The sequence below is a fragment of the Chiloscyllium punctatum genome, chromosome 7, assembly GCF_047496795.1.
Source record: "Chiloscyllium punctatum isolate Juve2018m chromosome 7, sChiPun1.3, whole genome shotgun sequence".
In the NCBI taxonomy this organism is placed as follows: Eukaryota; Metazoa; Chordata; class Chondrichthyes; order Orectolobiformes; family Hemiscylliidae; genus Chiloscyllium; species Chiloscyllium punctatum.
Window position 1 is genome coordinate 92,850,132 of NC_092745.1, and position 23,478 is coordinate 92,873,609.

General features: G+C 41.9%; 1 protein-coding gene across 1 annotated transcript in view; it reads left to right on the forward strand.

Annotated features, from left to right (window-relative positions):
- Positions 1–23,478, forward strand: part of pomgnt1 (protein O-linked mannose N-acetylglucosaminyltransferase 1 (beta 1,2-)) — a 63,401-nt gene that overhangs the window by 28,176 nt on the left and 11,747 nt on the right. Inside the window, exons 8-14 of the mRNA XM_072574349.1 lie at positions 5,127–5,254; positions 6,496–6,566; positions 9,798–9,873; positions 11,399–11,482; positions 16,232–16,273; positions 22,171–22,229; positions 22,562–22,634. Coding sequence (XP_072430450.1) covers positions 5,127–5,254; positions 6,496–6,566; positions 9,798–9,873; positions 11,399–11,482; positions 16,232–16,273; positions 22,171–22,229; positions 22,562–22,634 — 533 coding nt within the window. The remainder of the gene's footprint in view (positions 1–5,126; positions 5,255–6,495; positions 6,567–9,797; positions 9,874–11,398; positions 11,483–16,231; positions 16,274–22,170; positions 22,230–22,561; positions 22,635–23,478) is intronic.

A 23,478-nucleotide genomic window follows, 5' to 3' on the forward strand; every position in this document is an offset into this window, starting at 1 on the left:
TAGAATGAGAACTCTGAAGAATTAAACTGCATTTATTTCAATGCAAGGGGTCTCACAGGTAAGGCTGATAACCTCAGGGCATGCATGGGAACATAGGACTGGATGTCATAGCTATTACAGAAACTTGGCTGAGGGAAGGACAGGACTGGCAGCTCAATGTTCCAGGTTTTAGATGCTATAGGAAGGATAGAAAGGGAGGCAAGAGAGGATAGGGAGGGGTGTTTTTGATAAGGGAAAACATTACTAAAGATATTGAGGTTCTATTTAAAAATAAGCAATAATAATAATATAGATAACTGGGATCAAATTAATTTCTTGAGTATTGAGTGTTAGGGGCATTTTTAAGAGGGAAATCAGGACGGTAAAGAGGGGATATGAGATAGCCTTGGCAGATAAGGTTAAGGATAATACAAAGAGATTCTACAAGTATTTCAGAGCAAAAGAACAGCTAGAGAGAGAATAGGGCCCTTAAAGATGCGTTGAACCTTAGGAAATGGGAGAGATACTAAATGAATATTTTGCATCAGTTTTTACTGTGGCGAAAGAAACTGAGGTTAGAGAACTCTGGGAAATAAATATTGATGTTTTGAAAACTTGTTTGCAGTACAGAAGTAGCAGTGCTGGATGTCTTAGAAATTTTAAAGATGGATATAAATCTCCAGGACCTAATCAAGAGTATCCCAGGGCATTGTGTGAAATTGGGGAAAATTTGTGGGGCCCCTAGCAAAGATATTTGTATTATCTACATGCAGGAGTGAGGTATTGAAGGATGGCTAGAGTTGTGCCTTTTATTTAAGAAAGGCTGGAAGGAGAAGTCTGGGAACTGGAAACCTGTGAGCCTGACATCAGTAGTGGGTAAGTTATGGAAATGATCTGGAACGGTAGGGTGTACGTGCATTCAGAGGGGCAAGGACTGATTAGGGATAACCAGCATGGTTTTGTGCAAGGGAACTAGTGTCTCTCAAACTTGATTGAGGTTTTTGAGGAAGTAATCAAAAAGATTGAGGACAGAGAAGTAGACATTTATATGGACATTAGTAAACCCTTTGACAAAGATCCACTAGTTAGTCAAGTTAGATCACATGGGATTCAGGGAGAACTTGCCAATTGGATACAGAATTGGCTTGAAGGTAAGAGACAGGTGGTGATGGAGGGTTGTTTTTTTAGTCTGGAGGCTTGTATGCCACATGGATCAGTAGTGGGTCCACCATTGTTTGTCATTTACGTAAGCGATTTGGATGAGAATATAGATGGCGTGGTTAGTAAGGTTGTGGATGACCCCAAAATTGGTGGTATAGTGGACAGTGAAGAATGTTATTTAAGAGTACATAGAGATCTTGATCAATTGGGTCAATGGGCTGAGGAGTAGCAGATGGAGTCTAATTTGGATAAATGTGTTGTATTTTGGTAAAACAAACAAGGATGGGACTTGCACAATTAATGACCCTGGGTAGTATTGTAGAACAGAGACCTGGGGGTTCGGGAATGTAATTCTTTGAAATGTGTGACGCAGGTAGACAGGGTGGTTAAGATGTTTAGCATGCTTGCCTTTGTTGCTCAGACCTTTTGAGTATAGGAGTTGGGATGCCATGTTGAGGTTGTACAGGACATTGGTAAGGCCTTTTCTGGAATAATGTGTGCATTTCTGGTTGCCTTGCTATGGGAAGGATATTATTGAATTGGAGAGGTTCAGAAGAGATTTACCAGGAAGTTTGCTGGGAATGGGGGTTTGAGTTATAAGGAGAGGCTGGGTAGGCTGAGAATTTTTTCACTGTTAGGAGGTTGAGGGTGACTTTTATAATGGTTTATAAAATTATGAATAGCATGGATAAGATGAATAGCAAGGGTCTTCCCCCTAGGGTGGGGGATTCAAAACTAGGGGTCATATTTTTAAGGTGAGGGGAGAAAGTTTTTAAAAAAGGACTTGAGGGGATACTTTTTTTTTAGTGTTTCATATGTGGAAGACATCGCACATGTCTCCACTGGCTACATCTGCAGGAAATGCACCCAACTCCAGCTCCTTGAAAAACTGTGTTAGGGAATTGGAGCTGGAGCTGGATGAACTATGGATCATTCGGGAGGCTGAGGGGGTAATTGAGAGGAGTTACTGGGAGTTGGTCACTCCTAAAGCTCAGGACAAGGATAGATGGGTTACAGTTAGGGGGAAGGAAAGGGGGCAGACAGACAGACAGTGCAGAGATCCCATGTGGACATTCCCCTCAGCAATAAGTATACCGTTTTGGATACTGTTTGGGGAAGGGGGGGGGAGAGAATGACCTACCAGAGGAAAGCCATAGTAGTCAGTTCTCTGGCACTGAGCCTGACACTGGCAAAGAAAGGAAGGGGGCAGAATAGAAAAGTATTCGTGGTAGGGGACTTGATAGTTAGGGGAATCGACAAGGGATTTTGTGGTCAGGATCAGGATTCCCAGAAGGTATGCTGCCTCCCTGGTGCCAGGGTCCGGGACGTCTCCGATCGGGTGTATAAGGCTCTAAAAGGGGAAGGCGAACAGCCAGAAATCGTGTTACATATTGGCACTAATGATATAGCCAGGAATAGGATCAAGGATCTAAAAAGTGATTTCAGGGAGTTAGGATGGAAGCTGCAAAGCAGGACAAACAGAGTAGTGTTCTCTAGTTTACTACCGATGCCACGAGATAGCGAGGCGAGGAACAGGGAGCGGGCACAGCTTAACACGTGGCTGCGCAGCTGGTGTATGAGGGAGGGCTTCAGATCTGTAGATAATTGGGATGCCTTCTGGGGAAGGTGGGACCTGTACAAAAAGGACGGGTTGCATCTGAACTGGAAGGGGACCAATGTCCTGGATGGAAGGTTTGCTCGAGTAGTTCGAGAGGGTTTAAACTAGTATGGCAGGGTGGTGGGAACCTGCGCTGTATACTGGGAGGTGAGAGTTGATGCAGATGAGGCAATAGCAAGAGGTAGACCAGCTAGTGGAAAGGATTTTCCTGGGAAGGAATCAAGGGATCAGTTAAGGTGTGTTTGCTTTAACGCAAGGAGTATCAGGAATAAAAGTATCAGGAATGGTCAAAGAAAGAGTAGGGATAGAATAGGAACTTGTGTGTGGAGTCTGAGGTGGTAGGGGAAGCCCTAAATGAGTTTTTTGATTCTGTCTTTAAGAAAGAAACAAATTTTGTAGTGAATGAAACCTTTGAAGAGCAGGTGTGCATGCTGTAATGGATAGAGATAGAGGAAGCTGATGTGCTGAAAATTTTGTCAAACATTAAGATTGACAAGTCACCAGGCCCTGACCAGATTTGTCCTCTGCTGTTTTGGGAAACAAGAAATTCAATTGCTTCGCCACTTGCGAAGATCTTTGCATTCTCGCTCTCCACTGGAGTCGTATCTGAGGACTGGAGAGAGGCATATATAATTCCTCTCTTCAAGAAAGGAAATAGGGAAGTCCCCGGCAATTACAGACCAGTAAGTCTCACATCTGCCGTCTGCATGGTGTTAGAAAGGATTCTGAGGGATAGGATTTATGACCATCTGGAAGAGCATGGCTTGATTAAATGCAGTCAACACGGCTTTGTGAGGGGCAAGTCATGCCTCACAAACCTTATCGAGTTCTTTGAGGATGTGACTAGAAAAGTTTGAGGGTCGAGCTGTGGATGTGGTGTATGTGGACTTCAGCAAGGCATTTGATAAGGCTCCCCGTGGTAGGCTCATTCAGAAGGTCAGGAGGAATGGGATACAGGGGAACTTAGCTGTCTGGATACAGAATTGGCTGGCCAACAGAAGACAGCGAGTGGTAGTAGAAGGAAAATATTCTGCCTGGAAGTCAGTGAGTGGTGTTCCACATGGCTCTGTCCTTGCGCCTCTACCTTTTGTAATTTTTATTAATGACTTGGATGAGGGGGATTGAAGGATGGATCAGCAAGTTTGCAGACGACACAAAGGTTGGAGGTGTCGTTGACAGTATAGAGGGCTGTTGTAGGCTGCAGCGGGACATTGACAGAATGCAGAGATGGGCTGAGAGGTGGCAGATGGCGTTCAACCTAGATAAATGCGAGGTGATGCATTTTGGAAGGTCGAATTTGAAAGCTGAGTACAGGATTAAGGATTGGATTCTTGGCAGTGTGGAGGAACAGAGGGATCTTGGTGTGCAGGTACATAGATCCCTTAAAATGGCCACCCAAGTGGACAGGGTTGTTAAGAAAGCATACGGTGTTTTGACTTTCATTAACAGGGGGATTGAGTTTAGGAGTCATGAGATCTTGTTGCAGCTCTATAAAACTTTGGTTAGACCGCACTTGGAATACTGCGTCCAGTTCTGGTTGCCCTATTATAGGAAAGATGTGGATGCTTTGGAGAGGGTTCAGAGGAGGTTTACCAGGATGCTGCCTGGACTGGAGGGCTTATCTTCTGAAGAGAGGTTGACTGAGCTCGGACTTTTTTCATGGAGAAAGGAGGAGGAGAGGGAACCTAATTGAGGTATACAAGATAATGAGAGGCATAGATAGAGTTGATAGCCAGAGAGTATTTCCCAGGGCAGAAATGGCTAACATGAGGGGTCATAGTTTTAAGCTGGTTGGAGGAAAGTATAGAGGGGATGTCAGAGGCGGGTTCTTTAAACAGAGAGTTGAGAGAGCATGGAATGTGTTGCCAACAGCAGTTGTGGAAGCAAGGTCATTGGGGATATTTAAGAGACTGCTGGACATGCACATGGTCACAGAAATTTGAGGGTGCATACATGAGGATCAATGATCAGCACAACATCGTGGGCTGAAGGGCCTGTTCTGTGCTGTACTGTTCTATGTTCTATATGTGGAATGAACTGCTTGAAGAAATGATGGATACAGGTACAATTATAACACTTAAAAGGCATTTGGATATGTGCATGAATAGGAAGGATTTGGAGGGATATAGGCCAAATGTAGGCAAGGGTGGCTAGTTTAGTTTAGGAACATGGTTGATATGGACTAGTTGAACCAAAGGATCTGTTTCCATGCTATATAACTCTGAATCTAGGGTAGCTTTTATTAGAACATCAATTAGCAGGCTTTGAAGGAAATAAGTGAGAATATATTCTGAATCAGTTATTTGGAAGGGGTATCACTGAAGATTAACATGTATCTCTTAAAGATTTGTGTGCTTTTGTTTTGAAGATGCTGAGTGTCACTGGGTAGACACAGTTGCCAATCGGAGGAGAAAGACTTTCTGCAGCAAAGTGGAAGGATATGGGAGCATCTGCAGCTGTAAGGATCCAGCACCGATTGAATTTAACCCTGAGCCTGTAAGTTTCCTTCTCTTTTAACTGCTTTGTTCCCTGATGTTTTCACCATTATTAGTCAATCTTTCAGTTGGTTCCATGCAATTGTTATGCATGAAATGGACTTTCTTAGATGACTACCTCAATTACTGCTGGTCTTGATGGGATTGGTCAGATTTTTTTTCAGTGAGTTGCTGGTCATCTTGTTGGATTTCCTGATCAGCATCAGTAGTTGTCTTAGCAAATACTTTCATTCAAAACTCTTGAGAAATTCCCTGTAATATATGTCATCAGATAGTCATTGTTTGAATAGGTAGGTGTGACAGTGGATTAAAACAGTGACTTTACTGAAAACAGAACTGCCATCAATGCATGAGCTGTTACTGTAGACAGGCACGTTTCATCTAACTTGGAGCAATTTTGTCTTTCACGCTTTCTCTTTTTTTTCTATCATCTCTTTCTCTTGCCTTTCTGTGTTTTAAAGGAAGCATGTCCATAATCTAACAACTCTGGGAATCCAGAGGAAATTTGTCAGCATGACCCTGAACCCTCCACCCTGATGTTACAGTTGGTTTAAACATAGTTCTTGAACTTTTCCATTGTTTTTACCAGATGCCTATCTTCAGATCAGTTTCATGATGTTTGCTTAGCCTGTGATAATCTTGCAGCATGTACAGTTCCTCAGTTATTTTTCTCTTGTTCCCATCAAGTGAACTCTCTGAAGCGAATTGAGCTCCACTGATGGCCAGCTCTGCTGTTCTAATTTACAGCCTTGGACTTTGAATTGCTACACTATACTAGTTCCAAGACTTCATGAAATACTTTGGCAGTGTGTTGTAGCATTAGCAAAAAGAGTGTCATTTGTATGTTGCTAAAATATCAAGTTTTAATCATGCTTCATGTGGCAGCATAAAAGAAGGTAAATGCTAAAAGAGAGGCTTGCCAGACCAAGTTATTTCTCTGGCAATGTCAGGATGGCATTGAGCCTGACCTTACAGCAGGTCAGCTACAGGGTGTGTTTGTGGCAAGAGATCGGGTGACTAATCCATGCTTTCTGTTACTGAGACGCACAGAAACAATAAGAAAGCGATGTAAGATTGATCTATTCAGGTAAAACATGAGCATTTGGAAATCAAGAGGGGAATTGATAATTTTAATACAAGCTAAAATATCACAACTGTTGCAGATTACCATCTGGTGAAATTTGAATTCCAGTTTACTTCAGTACTTGAAGTAAATTTGAATGTTATGCTTTATTTTCACAGTTAAAAGATAACAAGGTTTATGATGTTCCGGTGGCAGTGATAGCTGGTAACAGACCTAACTACCTTTACAGGTGAGATGTGAGGTTCAACATATGAATAACAATGTTACTTTTGGATATACAGCAAGTCTGCAACGTGAGGTATTACACCTTTTTTGCATGCTTATTGAATGAATGGTGTTTTGTTGTACCGTTGTTTCATATTCCATTCAAGGTCAAAGTTGGTAATTGCTTTTTGCAAAGTAAAGCTAATATCCTGGGGAAACAAACATTTGTATCTATTTTTGTAGAATCATTTGACTTGTTTTTCACACTGCAATAGTAAAAATTTATCTTTACCAAAATAGTTTCCTGGCAAGAGATTACCTTGATCAGCTCTGAACATAAGACCATAAGACATAGGAGCGGAAGTAAGGCCATTCGGCCCATCGAGTCCACTCCGCCATTCAATCATGGCTGATGGGCATTTCAACTCCACTTACCCGCATTCTCCCCGTAGCCCTTAATTCCTTGTGACATCAAGAATTTATTTCTGCCTTGAAGGCATTTAGTGTCCCCGCCTCCACTGCACTCTGTGGCAATGAATTCCACAGGCCCACCACTCTCTGGCTGAAGAAATGTCTTCGCATTTCTGTTCTGAATTTACCCCCTCTAATTCTAAGGCTGTGCCCACAGGTCCTAGTCTCCTCGCCTAACGGAAACAATTTCCTAGCATCCACCCTCTCCAAGCCATGCATTATCTTGTAAGTTTCTATTAGATCTCCCCTTAATCTTCTAAACTCCAATGAAAACAATCCCAGGATCCTCAGCCGTTCCTCATATGTTAGACCTACCATTCCAGGGATCATCCATGTGAATCTCCGCTGGACACGCTCCAGTGCCGGTATGTCCTTCCTGAGGTGTGGGGACCAAAACTGGACACTCCAAATGGGGTCTAACCAGAGCTTTATAAAGTCTCAGTAGCACAACGGTGCTTTTATATTCCAACCCTCTTGAGATAATTGACAACATTGCATTAGCTTTCTTAATCACGAACTCAACCTGCATGTTTACCTTTAGAGAATCCTTGACGAGCACTCCCAGATCTCTTTGTACTTTGGCTTTACGAATTTTCTCACCGTTTAGAAAGTAGTCCATGCTTGTATTCTTTTTTCCAAAGTGCAAGACCCCTCATTTGCTCACATTGAATTCCATCAGCCATTTTCTGGACCACTCTTCCAAACTGTCTAGATCCTTCTGCAGCCTCCCCACTTCCTCAGTACGACCTGCCTGTCCACCTAACTTTGGATCATTGGCAAACTTCACTAGAATGCCCCCAGTCCCTTCATCCAGATCATTAATATATAATGTGAACATCTGTGGCCCCAACACTGAACCCTGTGGGACATCGCTTGTCACCAGCTGCCATTCCTAAAAATAACCTCTTATCCCAACACTCTGCCTTCTGTCAGACAGCCAATCCTCAATCCATCCCAGTAGCTCACCTCCAACACCATGGGCCCTCACCTTGCTCAGCAGTCTCCCTTGTGGCACCTTATCAAAGGCCTTTTGGAAGTCTAGGTAGACCACATCCACTGGGTTTCCCCGGTCTAACCTACTTGTCACCTCTTCAAAGACCTGCCCTTATTAAATCCATGTTGACTTGTTCTAATCCGACCCTGCTCTTCCAAGAATTTAGAAACCTCATCCTTACTGATGGATTCTAGAATTTTACCAACAACCGAGGTTAGGCTAATTGGCCTATAATTTTCCATCTTTTGTCTTGATCCTTTCTTGAACAAGGGGGTTACAACAGCGATCTTCCAATCATATGAGACTTTCCCTGACTCCAGTGACTTTTGAAAGATCTCAACCAATGCCTCCGCTATTTCCTCAGCCACCTCCCTCAGAACTCTAGGGTGTAGCCCATCGGGGCCAGGAGATTTATCAATTTTAAGACCTTTTAGCTTTTCTAGCACTTTCTCTTTTGTAATGGCAACCATGCTCAACTCAGCCCCCTGACTCCCTTTAATTGTTGGGATATTACTCATGTCTTCCACTGTGAAGACTGACGCAAAGTACTTATTAAGTTTTCCAGCTATTTCCTTATCTCCCATCACTAGGCTTCCACCATCAGTTTGAAGTGGCCCAATGTCTACTTTTGCCTGTCGTTTGTTTCTTATGTATTGAAAGAAACTTTTACTATCATTTCTAATATTACTGGCGAGCCTACCTTCATATTTGATCCTCTCCTTCCTTATTTCTCTCTCCTGTTTGTTTTTGTAGCCTTCCCAGTCTTCTGATTTCTCAGTGCTCTTGGCCACTTTATAGGATCTCTCTTTTTCTTTGATAGATTTCCTGACTTCCTTTGTCAGCCATGTCTGTCTAATCCCTCCCTGGATAATCTTTCTCTTCTTGGGGATGCATTATAACTTCCAAACAGCATTGCGAGCTTAGTTGGCATAGTCACTGGAACATGGATATGACGTTGGCTGTATATTGTAAGAAAAGTGTTTTTTTTTAAACCAAGCACAATAGTAAACATAGGATCTGATAAAGAAGTAAAAATCATTTGTGCAATTGAAAAATTCCAAAACGACTGAGACTGTCTAAAGCATACACAAATTGTCCACCTAGATTGTTATGTGCAAAAGCAAATGGAAATAAAGCCATCGTCTTATTTGTCACATCACTAATATAATTAGAATCCTTTGTACCCAGAGTACTTGTGGATATTGCATAGAATTCTACAAGGGTGCCTGAGGAAAGACTTGTGTAAACAATGTTTATTAAAGTTCTGCTTTCATTGTGATTCTCAGAAAACTACAAGATCTATTCATCAAAATGGTATCTGAATAAGTAATCTGGAAATAATTGCCTCTAATTAGGAGGCAAAAAGGCAATTTAGTAAGATTTTATACTGAATATTTTAATGGGGGTGGATTGGAAAGAACAATATTCCCCACTTTGGATTCAAAATCAGGGGTCATCAAGTTAAAATTGCTGTGATAATTTTCTGTATGCAGCTCTGAATGCTTTGGCATGGGAAGTTGAGGCAGAGATTATTACTTTTTGAGGGAAAATAACAATTTGCATTAGAAGGAAGATTCAGGGAAATGGGAGTTTTTCTGCATTGTTTTGGTGGAAAGCCAGACACCGATGTTTGCCTTTTGTGCTGTAAACTTCAATGGGTCTGAGTAAATGGTAAGAAATAATTTTCCATTTATTGATCTCTCTATATGCCTATAAATTTATTTACTGACCTAATGAAGAGCTGATAAGCGTTAATAACCAGTCTGGAATCCAACATTTATTTTCCTGCAGAATGTTGCGTTCACTGCTGTCTGCTCAGGGTGTGAACCCAGAAATGATTGTTGTCTTCATAGATGGTTACTATGAGGTGAGATGTTATTAGATTTTTAAAAGTTATCTGTACAAAAAGCAAATCCTATTACTAAACGTGAAATAACTGTGTTATAACTGGGCTAAATTATCTGTAATATTGATTTGGGTGACATTTTAGAAGATAACTATTATTACACTTAATCTGTCAGGTGAAAATACAAATAAAACAAAATCATCATATAGTTTGTCACATCAATGAAACTATATGATTTGAATCCTATTTGGAAGAAAAAACCCATGTGTTAAAAATTGAATATTTGTTTGTTCCTGTTTGGCAAGCAGGTATTTGTATCTCCTCTAATCCAGAGCTATTTCCTCAATGTGTAGTTCATAGTGTCTCCACAAATATTATTCATGTTTTTGTACCTTTTTTTTGGTACGTGTATGGAATGAGCTGCCAGATGAAGTGGTGGAGGCTGATACAATTGCAACATTTATGTGGCATTTGGATGGGTATATGAATCGGAAGGGTTTGGAGGGATATGGGCTGGATGCTAGCAGGTGGGACTAGATTGGGTTGGGATATCTGTTGGATGGGTTGGACCGAAGGTTCTGTTTCCATGCTGTACATCTCTATGACTCTCTTTAACAGAGAATGACTTCTGATACACCTACAAACATTTCTACTTGTTTTCCTGTTCTTTGGAAAGTGCTTGGATGTTGATGTCCTGGCCAACAGCTAACAGGAGAGAGAGAGAGAAAGAGACAAAGATCAGTGTTCTTTCAAATCACACTTGTTTCTGGACTGTTGGGCTATTCAAGCATACAAGGGGGCAGGAGAAAAAGAAAGCTATTCTGTCAAGCCTGCTATATTATGATGGCCTCATACTGAGGAACTTCACACCCAACATCACCACACGCATGTGACATCTTGAGAGAAAGAGAGAGAGACAAATAAACTAAAGGGGAAAAAAGAAGGGAAAAAAACTCTTGAAAATTCTTCTGTCTTGGAATCTATAGGAATGGTAGAGAGTGAGACCGCTGAAAGAACAGCAAAAAATCTTGACCACACAGGGTAGGGAGGGTAGGCAGAAGTAGGAGAGAGAGTATTATGAAACAAATCAATAAAGAAAATCGAGGAGTGGGAAATGCCAACAGCCAGAGGTGGAAGAGCACAGATATTTGAAGGTTGAGAAAATTTAGAATGGTGAAGCAATGGCGGGATTTGTATAGACAAATAAGAATTTTTGATATTGGAGACTACCGGTGATTGAAATCTGGAATGTAATACCTCACTGTGGTGAAGGCAGGCTCAGGTGAGGCATTTAAGAGGGAATTGAATTGTTCTCAGAAAACGCAAGATTGTGCAGGATTATGTCAAGAAGGCAGGGAAATGTTGCATTTGGACAGTGGGTACAAACAGGTTGGGCTGAATGGCCTCCAATTCTCCAACTGTTCTATGATTCTATAATTATAAAGACCACATTCAAGCCTTAAAAAAAGTGTTCTTAAAATGATTTGCTACTTTTGTGTATATTCAAATCTGTTTCACGGTTTTACTGCATACTTTTCTTGATCAGGAGCCAATGGATGTGGTGGAGCTCTTTGGCCTTAAAGGCATTCAACACACACCCATTAGTATTAAGAATGCTCGAGTCTCTCAGGTATGAATTTCACATTTCTATAATCTGGCTGGCTTCTGGGTTTTACCACATTATCTTTACCACACGTGCTAGCAACGCGTGGCTAGAATTCTTTTTCTCAGTAATACTGTTGTCTGATTGATAGCTTAAAGGTCAAAAGACTTATCTAGAAGTTACAAATATAAAAGTTGGATTACATCAGTAACTAAGGTCCATTTGATGAATTTGAACAAAAGTTTTAAATGAGCATTTAAATTGCATTGGAATAGAATAATTTTTCATGGATGAAGTGGTCACTGTGATTTTTAAAAAAAATGACTGTTGAATTCTGAATAACATAGAATCTAAGCAGGGGTAGGCCATTTGGGCAGTTGAGTCTGCTCAGCAATTCAGTATGACCATGTCTGATCCTCTATCTCATTGCCAGATTCCTGATTTCTCCCCAGACCCTTTCATGCCTTTTAATATCTAAAACATTATCTATCGCTTTCTTGAATGTATTCAGTGACTTGGCCTCCCGTGGTATAGAATTCCACAGGTTCCCTAAGCTTCAAGTGAAAGCAATTATCCTCATTTCAGTCCTAATTGGCCTACTTTATATCCCGAGACAGACATAAGACAGAGTGTTTTATGGTCCCCTAACAATATATTTGAAGGCAAAGGGTCATTAAATTCTTGGTAGGTTTCCTGCCTCCTTGAACCTAATTTGATCCATTTCCAATTTTACTGGATGTTAGTGGAAGAGGTTTACAGAACCTACCTGTTCTGGCCCCATTTGACATGTTTTGCTTTGGTTTCCACAAAATAGTCTGTCACCGAAATACAAGTGTGCTATGTTGCAGATTTTCTTTTAACAATAAAACAGAAGTTTATTAACCAAAAGTAATGAACATCAAATAGAATAAAACCAAGTTTTTTTTACTTGGAACACAAATTTTGAAGACTTCTAAATACACCGAAAAAATATAATTCTGTTAGTTCTAAAACAAATTCCCAAAAAGAAAAATTCTTGTCACAGTACTCAAACACCCTTCACGTAGTACTGAGACACTTACCTTAAGACAATCATGGTATTAGGAAATTATGACTTTAATTTCTTGACTGGAACCACTGATAGCTGCTTCTTGGAGCTGTCATATATCTGAGCACAAGCGCACTTGGCATCAAGTGACATCTATAGGGTTTTATCCCAACACTTCTGGATGTTACTTTATAATAACCTAGTTTTTCTATAATATTCCAATCTCAGGAGCACTACTGTAGATGACCGCCACCATCCAAGGACCTCTTCAAACTGCCCAAAACAAAATTAAAATCGAAGTCTCTTCCTTTTTAAATCAAAGTCTAGAAGTTTCTGACAGATCTTAAAGCAAAATGGTTTACCTTGCCAGATGTAAAATATCCCAAGGTGAACAAAAGCCTGTTAGTGCTGCCAAACTCTGTCTCAAACTACTGTAATGAAATCACTGTGGCTACAGAAATACTTTAACTATTCAGTTGTGCACAAAACCAATATGTCATAGGATAGGTTGGGCATGTTATGCGAATCTTGCATGACCAGGGATGTTATGATATTTGATCAGAAAAAAAAGTAAATGTACATTGGGTCTAGGAGGATGGGAACTGATAATGTTCTTGAACTATATAAGGAAAGTAGGAAAGAGCCTAAATAAGGAATTAGAGCTAAAAGAGATCATGAAATGTTGTTAGCAAACAGGATTAAGGAGAATCCCAAGGTTTTTTTATACATACAGAAAAAGCAAGAGGGTAGCCATTGAAAGGCTTGGCCCACTCAAGGACCAAGGAGGAAATCAATGCGTAGAGCCAGAAGAGGTAGGTGAGGTCCTAAATGAATACTTTTTGTCGGTATTCACCAAAGAGAAGGAATTGTTTCAGGCTGATCTCTGGGAGGGGAATGTTGAGTTTCTAAGCCGAGTTACTGTTGAAAAGGAAGAGGTGTTGTGTGTCTTAAAAAGTACTAAGGTAGATTAGTTCCTGGGTCCTGATGGGATCTATCCCAGAATATTTAGGGAGGCAAGAGAACAGATTGCTGAAGCATTGACAGACATCTTTGTATCCTCTTTGGCCATAGGTGAGGTCCCAGAAGACTAGAGAATAGCCAATGTTGTCCCATTGTTTAAGAAGGGTAGCAGAGATAATCCTGGAAGTTATAGGCATGTGAGTTTCATGGTGGTGGTAGATTAACTATTGGAAAAGATTCTCCGGGACAAGACCATTTAGAAGCAATGGACTTATTAGTAATAGACAGGATGGTTTTGAGGCAAGATCGTGCCTCATGATCTCAATTGAGTTTTTTGCGAAGGTGACGAAGGTGATTGAGGGAAAAGCAATTGGTGTTGTCTACATGAACTTTAGTAAAGTCTTTGACAAGGTCCCTCATGGCAAACCTGTACAAAAGGGGAAGTCACATGGTATCAAGGGTGAGCTGGCAAGATGAGTACAGAACTGGCTTAGCCATAGGAGACAGAGGGTAGCAGTGGAAGAATGCTTTTTGGAATGCAGGGATGTGACGAGTGCTGTTCCAAAGGGATCAGCTCTGGGACTTCTGTTTACCATGATCCTCATAAATGGTTTGGAGGAAAACATAGATGGTAAGTTTGCAGATGACACAAAGATTGGTGGAGTTGTGGATAGTGAGGATGATTGTCAGAGGATACAGCAAGGTATAGATCAGATGGAGGCATGAGCAGGAAAATAGCAGATGGAGTTTAGTCTGGACAAATGAGTGATGCATTTTGGAATGTCACGTACAGTGGAAGTTAAGTATAGGAGAATTGATATGCAGAGAGATCTGGGTGTGCAGGTCCACAGAGCACTGAAAGTGTTGGGCAATTAGGTAAGATAGGAGAGAGGACTGCAGATGCTGGAGATCAGAGCAGAAAATGTGTTGCTGGAAAAGTGCAGCAGGCCAGACAGCATCCAAGGAGCTGGAGAATTGACGTTTCGGGCATGAGCCCTTCTTCAGGAATTCCTGACCTGTGCTTTTCCAGCAACTAGGTAAGGTAGTAAAGAAAAAGGGCAGTGGCATGCTTGCCTTTATTGGAAGGGGCATTGGGTATAAGGAGAAGGTGAGGACTGCAAATCGGATTCGAAACGCATGGTGCTGGAAAAGCCCAATAAATCAGGCAGTATCCGAGGAGCAGGAGAATCGATGTTTCGGGCATAAGCCTTCATCAGGAATGTGATGAAGGTCTTATGCCTGCAACGTCAATTCTTCTACTCCTTGGATGCTGCCTGACCTGCAATGCTTTTCCAGCGCTATCCTTTTCAGCCCTGCATTCAGTATAAGGATAGACAAGTTATGCTGCAGCTTTATGGAACTTTTGTTAGGCCATACTTAGAATGTTGTGTACAGTTCTGGTCACCACATTACCAGAAGGATGTGGATGCTTTGGAGAGGGTACAGAGGAGTTTACCAGAATGTTCCCTGGTATGGGGGATCTTAGCTATGACAAAAGGTTGGATAGACTGGGCTTGTTTTCACTGGAACACTGGAGGTTGAGAGGCGACCTTCTAGAAGTTTATAAGATTGTGAATGGCATGGATAGAGTGGAAAGTATGAGGCTTTTTCCCAGAATGGAAAGGTCAATTACTAGGGGACACAGTTTCAAGGTGTGAGGGGGGGACGTTTAAAAGGGATGTGCGAGGCAAGTTTTTCGCAGAGTGGTGAGTGCCTGGAACATGTTGCCAGAGGAGGTGATGAATGCAGACAATTCAAGAAGCACCTGAATAAATACGTGAATAGGAAGGAATAGAGAGATGCAGCTCATGTAAATGAAGGCAGTTTTAGTATGGAAGGGCAAAACGTGGTGGTGTAGGCTTGGAGTGCTGAAGGGCTGTATTTTTCTTTTTCTTCTTTGTTCTTTGTCATGAACCCAAAATTAAAGTAAATACTGTATCGCAATATAGATTATTTACAAAGTTTGTGAGAAGATTTGTAGCTTGGGTGCTCGTTGTTGTGATTCTGTTCGCCGAGCTGGGAATTTGTGTTGCAGACATTTCGTCCCCTGTCTAGGTGACATTCTCAGTGCTTGGGAGCCTCCTGTGAAGCGCTTCTGTGATCTTTCCTCTGGCATTTAAAGGAGGCTTCACAGGAGGCTCCCAAGCACTGAGGATGTCACCTAGACAGGGGACAAAACGTCTGCAACACAAATTTCCAGCTCGGCAAACAGAACCACAACAGACTATTTACAATTTTGGCACTAACTCATTGCACTCAATCTCCCCCAAAATCTCTGCGTGTATATTTTTTGCATTATCCAGTAGTGCTCCAATGACTCAGCCCATGGTACATGTTCAGGGACAGAGTGGGGTGTGGCTGCCCAAATGGGGATACCCGACTCGAGCAGGAAAGTCGGAGGGGATGCCTCCAACACCGACCTCTTGTCGCGATCTGGAGCTGCTTCATCCTTCACATGATGTTAACACCATGAGTCCCCCTTCCCTTCAGTACCTACTACAACAGCCTGGCCCTATAGAATTGGATTCTTTGGCTTGGTAGTCTGGTTGTGGTCCCAGCAGTGGGACGACTGTGCTGCTGGCTGATCAGACAATCAACATTCTTCAGCTTAGGAAGCTTATTTAAAAAAATGTTGCTCTTGGTTTTCTTTGATATTACTTCTGTCCAGCCAGGTTTCTGTATCCACTACCTGCATCAATTAAACCATCAGTGATGTGAAATATTACAATTAATAAATGTTTTTTTGAATTTGTATCACTTCAGTATTATATCTCTTTTTGTATATACAGCACTACAAAGCCAGTTTGACTGCTACATTTAATTTACATCCGGTAAGCAATGAAATACGTATGAGTTTGCTTTCTTTTTAAAAATGAGAAATGGTGTATTTCCCTTCTATTAATATTTCAGCAGTGCTGTTTAACATTTCATTTGTATTTAAGGAATTAGTTTTCATCAACTGTTGGTCTTTAATATAGGACAAAACTGTAGAAGTGTGCACCACATCTAGGCAAACTCTTCTGTTCAATGGACTCTATGCTCCATTCCCTTACTACATTTAAGAATAAAATCCTCACTCTCTCAGTATTTTTAAATTGATGATCTCTCATCACTGAATTCTGAGTTTTTTTTAAATTAATTAAAACACTGAGGCTGAGATTTGGTGCTCTGGACACTAAGTGATGGGATGGACTTTTTCAGAGGCTGATTCCTCAGCCCACAATGAGGGAGCTTGCTGGATCACACTGCAAGCAGCTACTTAAGAGCAGACGGTGCGTTTCTTGGCAAATCACAAGCCCTGCCTCACCAAAGAGTTGCTGGTAGCTTCAGGCTCCTAGAGATTGTTGCTGGAGGCACAAGTGCCAGGGAATCCAGTGGTGAGAAGGAAGGTAGTTTTCCTTTGCGCCTCAGTGAATTGGGGTGTCGCAGATAAATGCGGTGACCCCAACCTAGCAGGCCGGCTGCCTTCTGGTAAGAAATATATGAAATAGAAGCAGAAATAGACCTTTCAGCCCTTTTGAAGTTGCTCTGCTATTCAATAAGCTCAGTACTTATCTGTTTCAGTTTTCAAGTTTCACATTTCCATCAATCTTAATAACCCTTAATTCCCTTGCCTAACAAAAATTGGTCTGCATCATTCTTGAACACATTCAATGTCTCCAGCTTCACCGCCTTCTGAGGCAGAGAGTTTCAAAGTGACTTGACCATTTTCTTGTCAGCTCTGTCTTGAAGTCCCTAATTTTAAAACTATGCCCCTGAAGTTCAGGACTCACTTACAAATGGAAATACTATTTCCATGTCCAGTTTGTCAAGACCATTCAGGATCTACACTTCATTCAAGTCACCCCTCATTCTTCAGCACTTGAGTAGGAGCAAATCCTGTCCATCCAATGTGTCCTCATGAGACATCTCAATCATTTCTAGTTATCAATCCAATTAATCTCATCTGAAGCACCAACAGAGCATTTGTGTCCTCCTTGAAGAAGCAAGACCAAAACAGTCCACTGGATTTTGGGTTTATGATCTCATCAAACCCCATTTATACTTGAAGCAAGAAACTCTGGGAAGGTGGGTAATCAGGTTAGTAACAGTTTTGAATCCTTAAAGGATGGAGATTGACCACTTTTAGACCCTTAAAGGTCTAATTTTTGCATTTCTACTGCAAAAATTACAGAGGTATGGCATTGAGGGTGCATTAGAGGTTTGGATTAGGAATTGGCTGGCTGGAAGGAGACAGAGGGTAGTAGTTGATGGTAAAGGTTAATCTTGGAGTGCAGTTACTAGCGGTGTTCCACAAGGATCTGTTTTGGGACCATTGCTGTTTGTCATTTTTATAAATGACCTGGAGGGGGAGCTTGAAGGCTGGGTGAGCAAGTTTGCGGATGGTACGAAAGTCGGGTGAGTGGTGGACAGCGAAGAAGGATGTGGCAGGTTACAGCGGGATTTGGATAAGTTGCAGAGCTTGCCAGAAAGGTGGCAAATGGAGTTCAATGTAGCTAAGTGTGAAGTCATTCACTTTGGTAGGAGTAACAAGAAGATGGATTACTGGGCTAATAGTAGGCTACTTGGTAGTGTGGATGAGCAGAGGGATCTTGGTGTCCATGTACACAGATCTCTGAAAGTTGCCACCCAGGTAAATAGTGCTGTGAAGAAGGCATATGGTGTACTGGGCTTTATTGGTAGAGGAATTGAGTTCCAGAGTCCTGAGGTCATGTTGCAGTTGTATAAGACTCTGGTGCGGCCTTATCTGGAGTATTGTGTACAGTTTTGGTCGCCATACTATAGGAAGGATGTGGAGGCACTGGAACAGGTGCAGAGGAGGTTTACCAGGATGTTGCCTGGCATGGTAGGAAGATCGTATGAGGAAAGGCTGAGGCACTTGGGGCTGTTCTCATTGGAGAAAAGAAGGTTTAGGGGCGATTTGATAGAGGTGTACAAGATGATTAGGGGTTTAGATAGGGTTGACAGTGAGAACCTTTTTCCGCGTATGGAGTCAACTGTTACTAGGGGACACAGCTTTAAATTAAGGGGAGGTTGGTATAGGACAGATGTTAGGGGTAGATTCTTTTCTCAGCGGGTTGTGAGTTCATGGAGTGCCCTGCCAGTAGCAGTGGTGGACTCTCCCTCTTTATGGTCATTCAAGTGGGCATTGGATAAGCATATGGAGGTTATTGGGCTAGTGTAGGTTAGGTAGGCTTTGGTCTGCGCAACATCGAGGGCCGAAGGGCCTGTACTGCGCTGTATTTTTCTATGTTTCTATGTTCTAAGTCAATGGTCTCCAATGGACCTTCTCACTCTACATGTAATTCCTGAGCTAGTGAGAAGAGGACAAATAACTTTCCAGGGCCAACTCATCCAATTATTGCTATTCTTACCACTTTCCAGGGAGGGATAATAACATTTGTCATTTTCAAATCTGTATATCTTCTTGGCCTTGTGTGCACCATGGATATAGTACAACCAAATTAAATCCCCTCATTGCGATGGTTCGTTTGTGCTGTATGGTCTGTGTGCATGTGCCTTTCTATAGTAATGGCCCAAATTTCTGTACTCTCCTCTGTGGCATAACCAGAGTTGGGTAGTTTCATGAACCTGCAAGAGAACTTTCAGTGAACCATATTTTTAAGCCATTAGATAATTATACTTATTCAAAACATACTCCTATTCTTTGTTTTTCCATATCACCTTACACTTGTCCAAGTAATTTTATACCGTTTTTGCCTATTTGCCTGTTCTGCATTATCTGCTCTCCATTGTGTTGTGCCCTACAGTGTCTAGTAACAATTGCATCACAGAGCATGGAAGCAGACCCTTCCATCTAACTCATCCATGCTGATGAGGTATCCTTAAACTGAAATAGTTTCATTTGCCTGTGTTTAGCCCATTTCCCTCTAAACCCTTCCTATTCATGTACCCATCCAAATGTCTTTTAAATCTTATAAATGTACCCACCTCTACCACTTCCTCTGGTAGCTTGTTCCATACACACACCACCCTGTGAAAAAGTTCCTCCTCTGGTCCCTTTTAAATCTTTCACCTCTCACCTTAAACCTATGCCTTCTAGTTCTGAACTCCCCCCCCCCCCCCCCCCCCCCCCCCCCCCCCACTCCGGGGGTGGAGGGAAAGGTGGTGAGGTGGGAAGACCTTGTGATTTTATAAAGCTCTGTAAGGTCAACCCACTCCAGAGGAAATAGATCCTCTTCTATCCAGCCTCTCCTTATAACTCAGACCCTCCAGTCCCGGCAACATCCCTGTAAATTTTTATGCACCCTTTTCAGTTTCACAACTTCTTTCCTATACCAGGGCGACCAGAGTTGTATGCAATATTCTAAAAGTGGCTTTACAATATCTTGTTCAGACGAAATATATTGTTCCAACTCACATACTCAGTACTCTGACCGATAAAGGCAAGCGTGCCAAATGCACTATTGTCTATCTGCGACACCACTTTGAAGGAACTATGCACCTGCACCCTTAGGTCTCTCTGTTTCATAATATTCCTCAGGGCTACCATTAAATGTATAAATCCTGATCTGGTTTGTCTTACTAAAATGCAATACCTCGCATTTGTCTAAAGCATTTCATCTCTTCTGACCTCCCTGTCTGGGAGGCAGCATATGGAAACTGTTTGGATCTGCGACAGATTTGCTGAATGAAACCATCTGCCACTCCTTTGCCTGTTAGCCTAGATGATCAAGATCCTGCACCCCACTTGTCCGCAGTGGTAGTTTGGCGCATTGACCTCTACACCACTGTAGCCAGGCGCCAACTCGAAGACATCTCCATCTACCGCCACCGTGACCATGATCTCACCCCTCCTCCTCCATTCCCCGCCCCTCCCCACAGTCACCAAACTATCACCTCAGGAGATCTCCCACCCACAGCTTCCAATCTCGTAGTCCAGGAACCCCACACCACCCGATTCTACCTCCTTCCCAAGATCCACAAGCCTGACCACCCCAGCTGACAATTTGTCTCAGCCTGCTTCTGCCCCACCGAATTCATCTCCACATACCTCCATACTGTCTTATCCCCCTGGTCTAGGAACTCCCCACATATGTTTGGGACACCACCAATTGTCCCCTAATGCCTCATCTTCACCATGGAGATCCAGTCCCTCTACACCTCCATCTTCCATGACCAGGGCCTCCAAGCCCTCAGTTTCTTCCTCTTCCGATGTCCCCACCAGTACCCTTTCAATGACGCTCTTATTCTCATGGCTGAACTGGTCCTCACCCTCAACAATTTCTCCTTTGAATACTCCCATTTCCTCCAGATGAAAGGGGTAGCCGTGGGCACCCGGATGGGTCCCAGCTATGCCTGTCTCTTTGTCAACTATGTAGAACAGTTTATCTTCCGGAGTTACACCGGCACTACTCCCCACCTTTTTCCTCTGCTACGCTGATGACTGCAGCGGTGCCATCTTGTTCTCCCAGGAGAAGGTTGAACAGTTCATCAGCTTCACCAACACATTCCACTCCGTTAAAAATCACACAACACCAGGTTATAGTCCAACAGATTTAATTGGAAGCACTAGCTTTCGGAGCGATGCTCCTTCATCAGGTGGTTGTTGCTCCGAAAGCTAGTGCTTCCATTTAAACCTGTTGAACTATAACCTTGTGTTGTGTGATTTTTAACTTTGTCCACCCCAGTCCAACACCAGCATCTCCAAATAATGACATTTCACTCTGATCTTAAATTCACTTGGACCATCTTTGACACCCCTCTCCCCTTCCTGGACCTCTCCATCTCCATCAACGGTGACCAACTCAACACTGACATTTTCCACATACACAGCTACTTGGATTACACCACCTCCCACCCTGCCTCCTGCAAAAATGCTATCCTTTATTCCCAATTCCTCCGCCTTCGCCGCATCTGTTCCCAGGAGGACTAGTTCCACCACAGAACACACCAGGTGGCCTCCTTTTAAAGACTGTAAATTCCCCTCCCACGTGTTTGAAGATGCCCTCCAACACATCTCATCCACATCCTGCACCTCTGCCCTCAAATCCCACTCCTCCAAATGTAACAAGGACATTTCCACATTTCCCCTCTTTCCCCACCCCCCCCATAGTACCAACCTTCCAGCTCAGCGCCATCTTCATGACCTGTTCCACCTGTCAATCTTCCTTCCCACCTGACCGCTCCATCCTCCTCTCTGACCTATCACCTTTAGTCGCACCTCCATCCACTTATTGCACTCTAAGCAACCTTCTCCCCAGTCCTACCCCCCCCCCCCCCATTTATCTCTCCACCCACGAGGCTCCCAGCCCGCTTCCTGATGAAGGGCTTTTGCCTGAAACGTCTATTTTCCTTGGATGCTGCCTGACCTGCTGTGATTTTCCAGAACCACTCTAATTTTGACACCGATTTTGGTGTCATGTCATCTGCAAACGTATTAAATATGCCTCCTAGATTCTCATCAAATTAATTTGCATCAACACCCTTTCAATTTCTGAACTTAAATAAATCAAGCCTGTTCTTCACAAATGTACATAAATTATCTGAAGATATGCTTCTAATGTCTTAGCCTGCATCCATCCCTGAACAATGCCAAAACAGGTTCTCCTTTTCGGTACTGGATGCTGAATGAGATGTGACTTTTTAATGAACAATTATAAAATGAACTTTAATGTTCCATCTTTTAAAAATTTTTTTGTATTTTTATAAACAGTTTTTAATTTATGGAATGAACATTCTTATTTTGGGAATGATTCCTGTCTAGGATGCAAAGTTTGCTGTGGTACTGGAGGAAGACCTGGATATTTCCGTGGACTTTTTCAGGTAAGTACAAAGTGCCAATTTCTTCCTTATTTCAGCTAAAGAAAGGCCTTAGTGTTGAAAATCATTGCCTTAATTATAGTTATTTAATTAAACACTCCAATACAGTAGAATAATGGGATTTCCTTTGAACTTTATTTTTTTCAATATATTCTTCTTCACATTCTCATTCTTTAATTCCCCAGAGCTTAACTGATCATAACACCAGCCAATATTTGTGCAGCAAAAATAGTAACTGACTTTGTATATTTGCTGCATGAATTAGCCAAATTCTTGCCTCTCTTGATATCTATAGACAATAGTCACTTATTGTATCTGTTTCATTCTTTTGCTAGTTTTCTCAGCCAAACAATCCATTTACTTGAAGAGGATGAAAGTCTATATTGCATATCTGCTTGGAATGATCAGGTAGGACATTGTTAAATTATATTTGGACAGGTTGAATTGGATTCATATTGTTTTAGGGGAATACAGAAAAACTTGGTCTACTTGTGTAGCTGAAACCTTGTACTTGACATTAAAATTTTTAAAGCTAACTGCAATTGTTTATTAAAAAGTGAATATTTTAGTTTTGTTTTATCTGGTTTGAAAGTTTTCATTTTAAAAAAAGTATTCCCAAATATGTTTTCATACAAAGTGGCTCATATCTATTCTGGTATTGAGCCATACAAACCAAAATGGGTCCTTGGGATGCAGTTGGATTCAATGTTGAGTGATCTCCACGGTGGGGGAATTGCACTTTGACCTCTTGATGGGGAGGAGAAAAAGAGATTTGGGTAACTTTTCGCCACTGCTGGACATCTCCAAAGTGCTTTATAACCAGTGAAATATTATTGATGGGTAGCCACTGTTGGAATGCAAGAGTTATCTCTGTTATCACTATCCAATGAAAAGTCAAATTGCTGGGTGAAGACATGGCCAGACTCCATTAACTAGTCTGGATTTTTGGTGAGTTCCATTGAAAAATAGGCTTTTAAGTGAGGTACGAGAAGGGAAGGAGAGTATAAATTACATAAAATTCCTAGAGGATAAAACTGACAATCCATCATTTGTAAAAGAAATTGAAGACCAGCATCTTGGGCTCTTTAATTCTTCATTACTAACTGACCTTAAGGTATAGGAGCAGAAGTAAACCATTCAGCCATTTAGTTTGCTCTGTTACTCAATGAGTTGATGGTTAATCTGACAATCCTCTATTTCACTTTTCAGTCTTTTCCCCATAACCCTTGATTTCCCTTGTTATTCGAAAAGC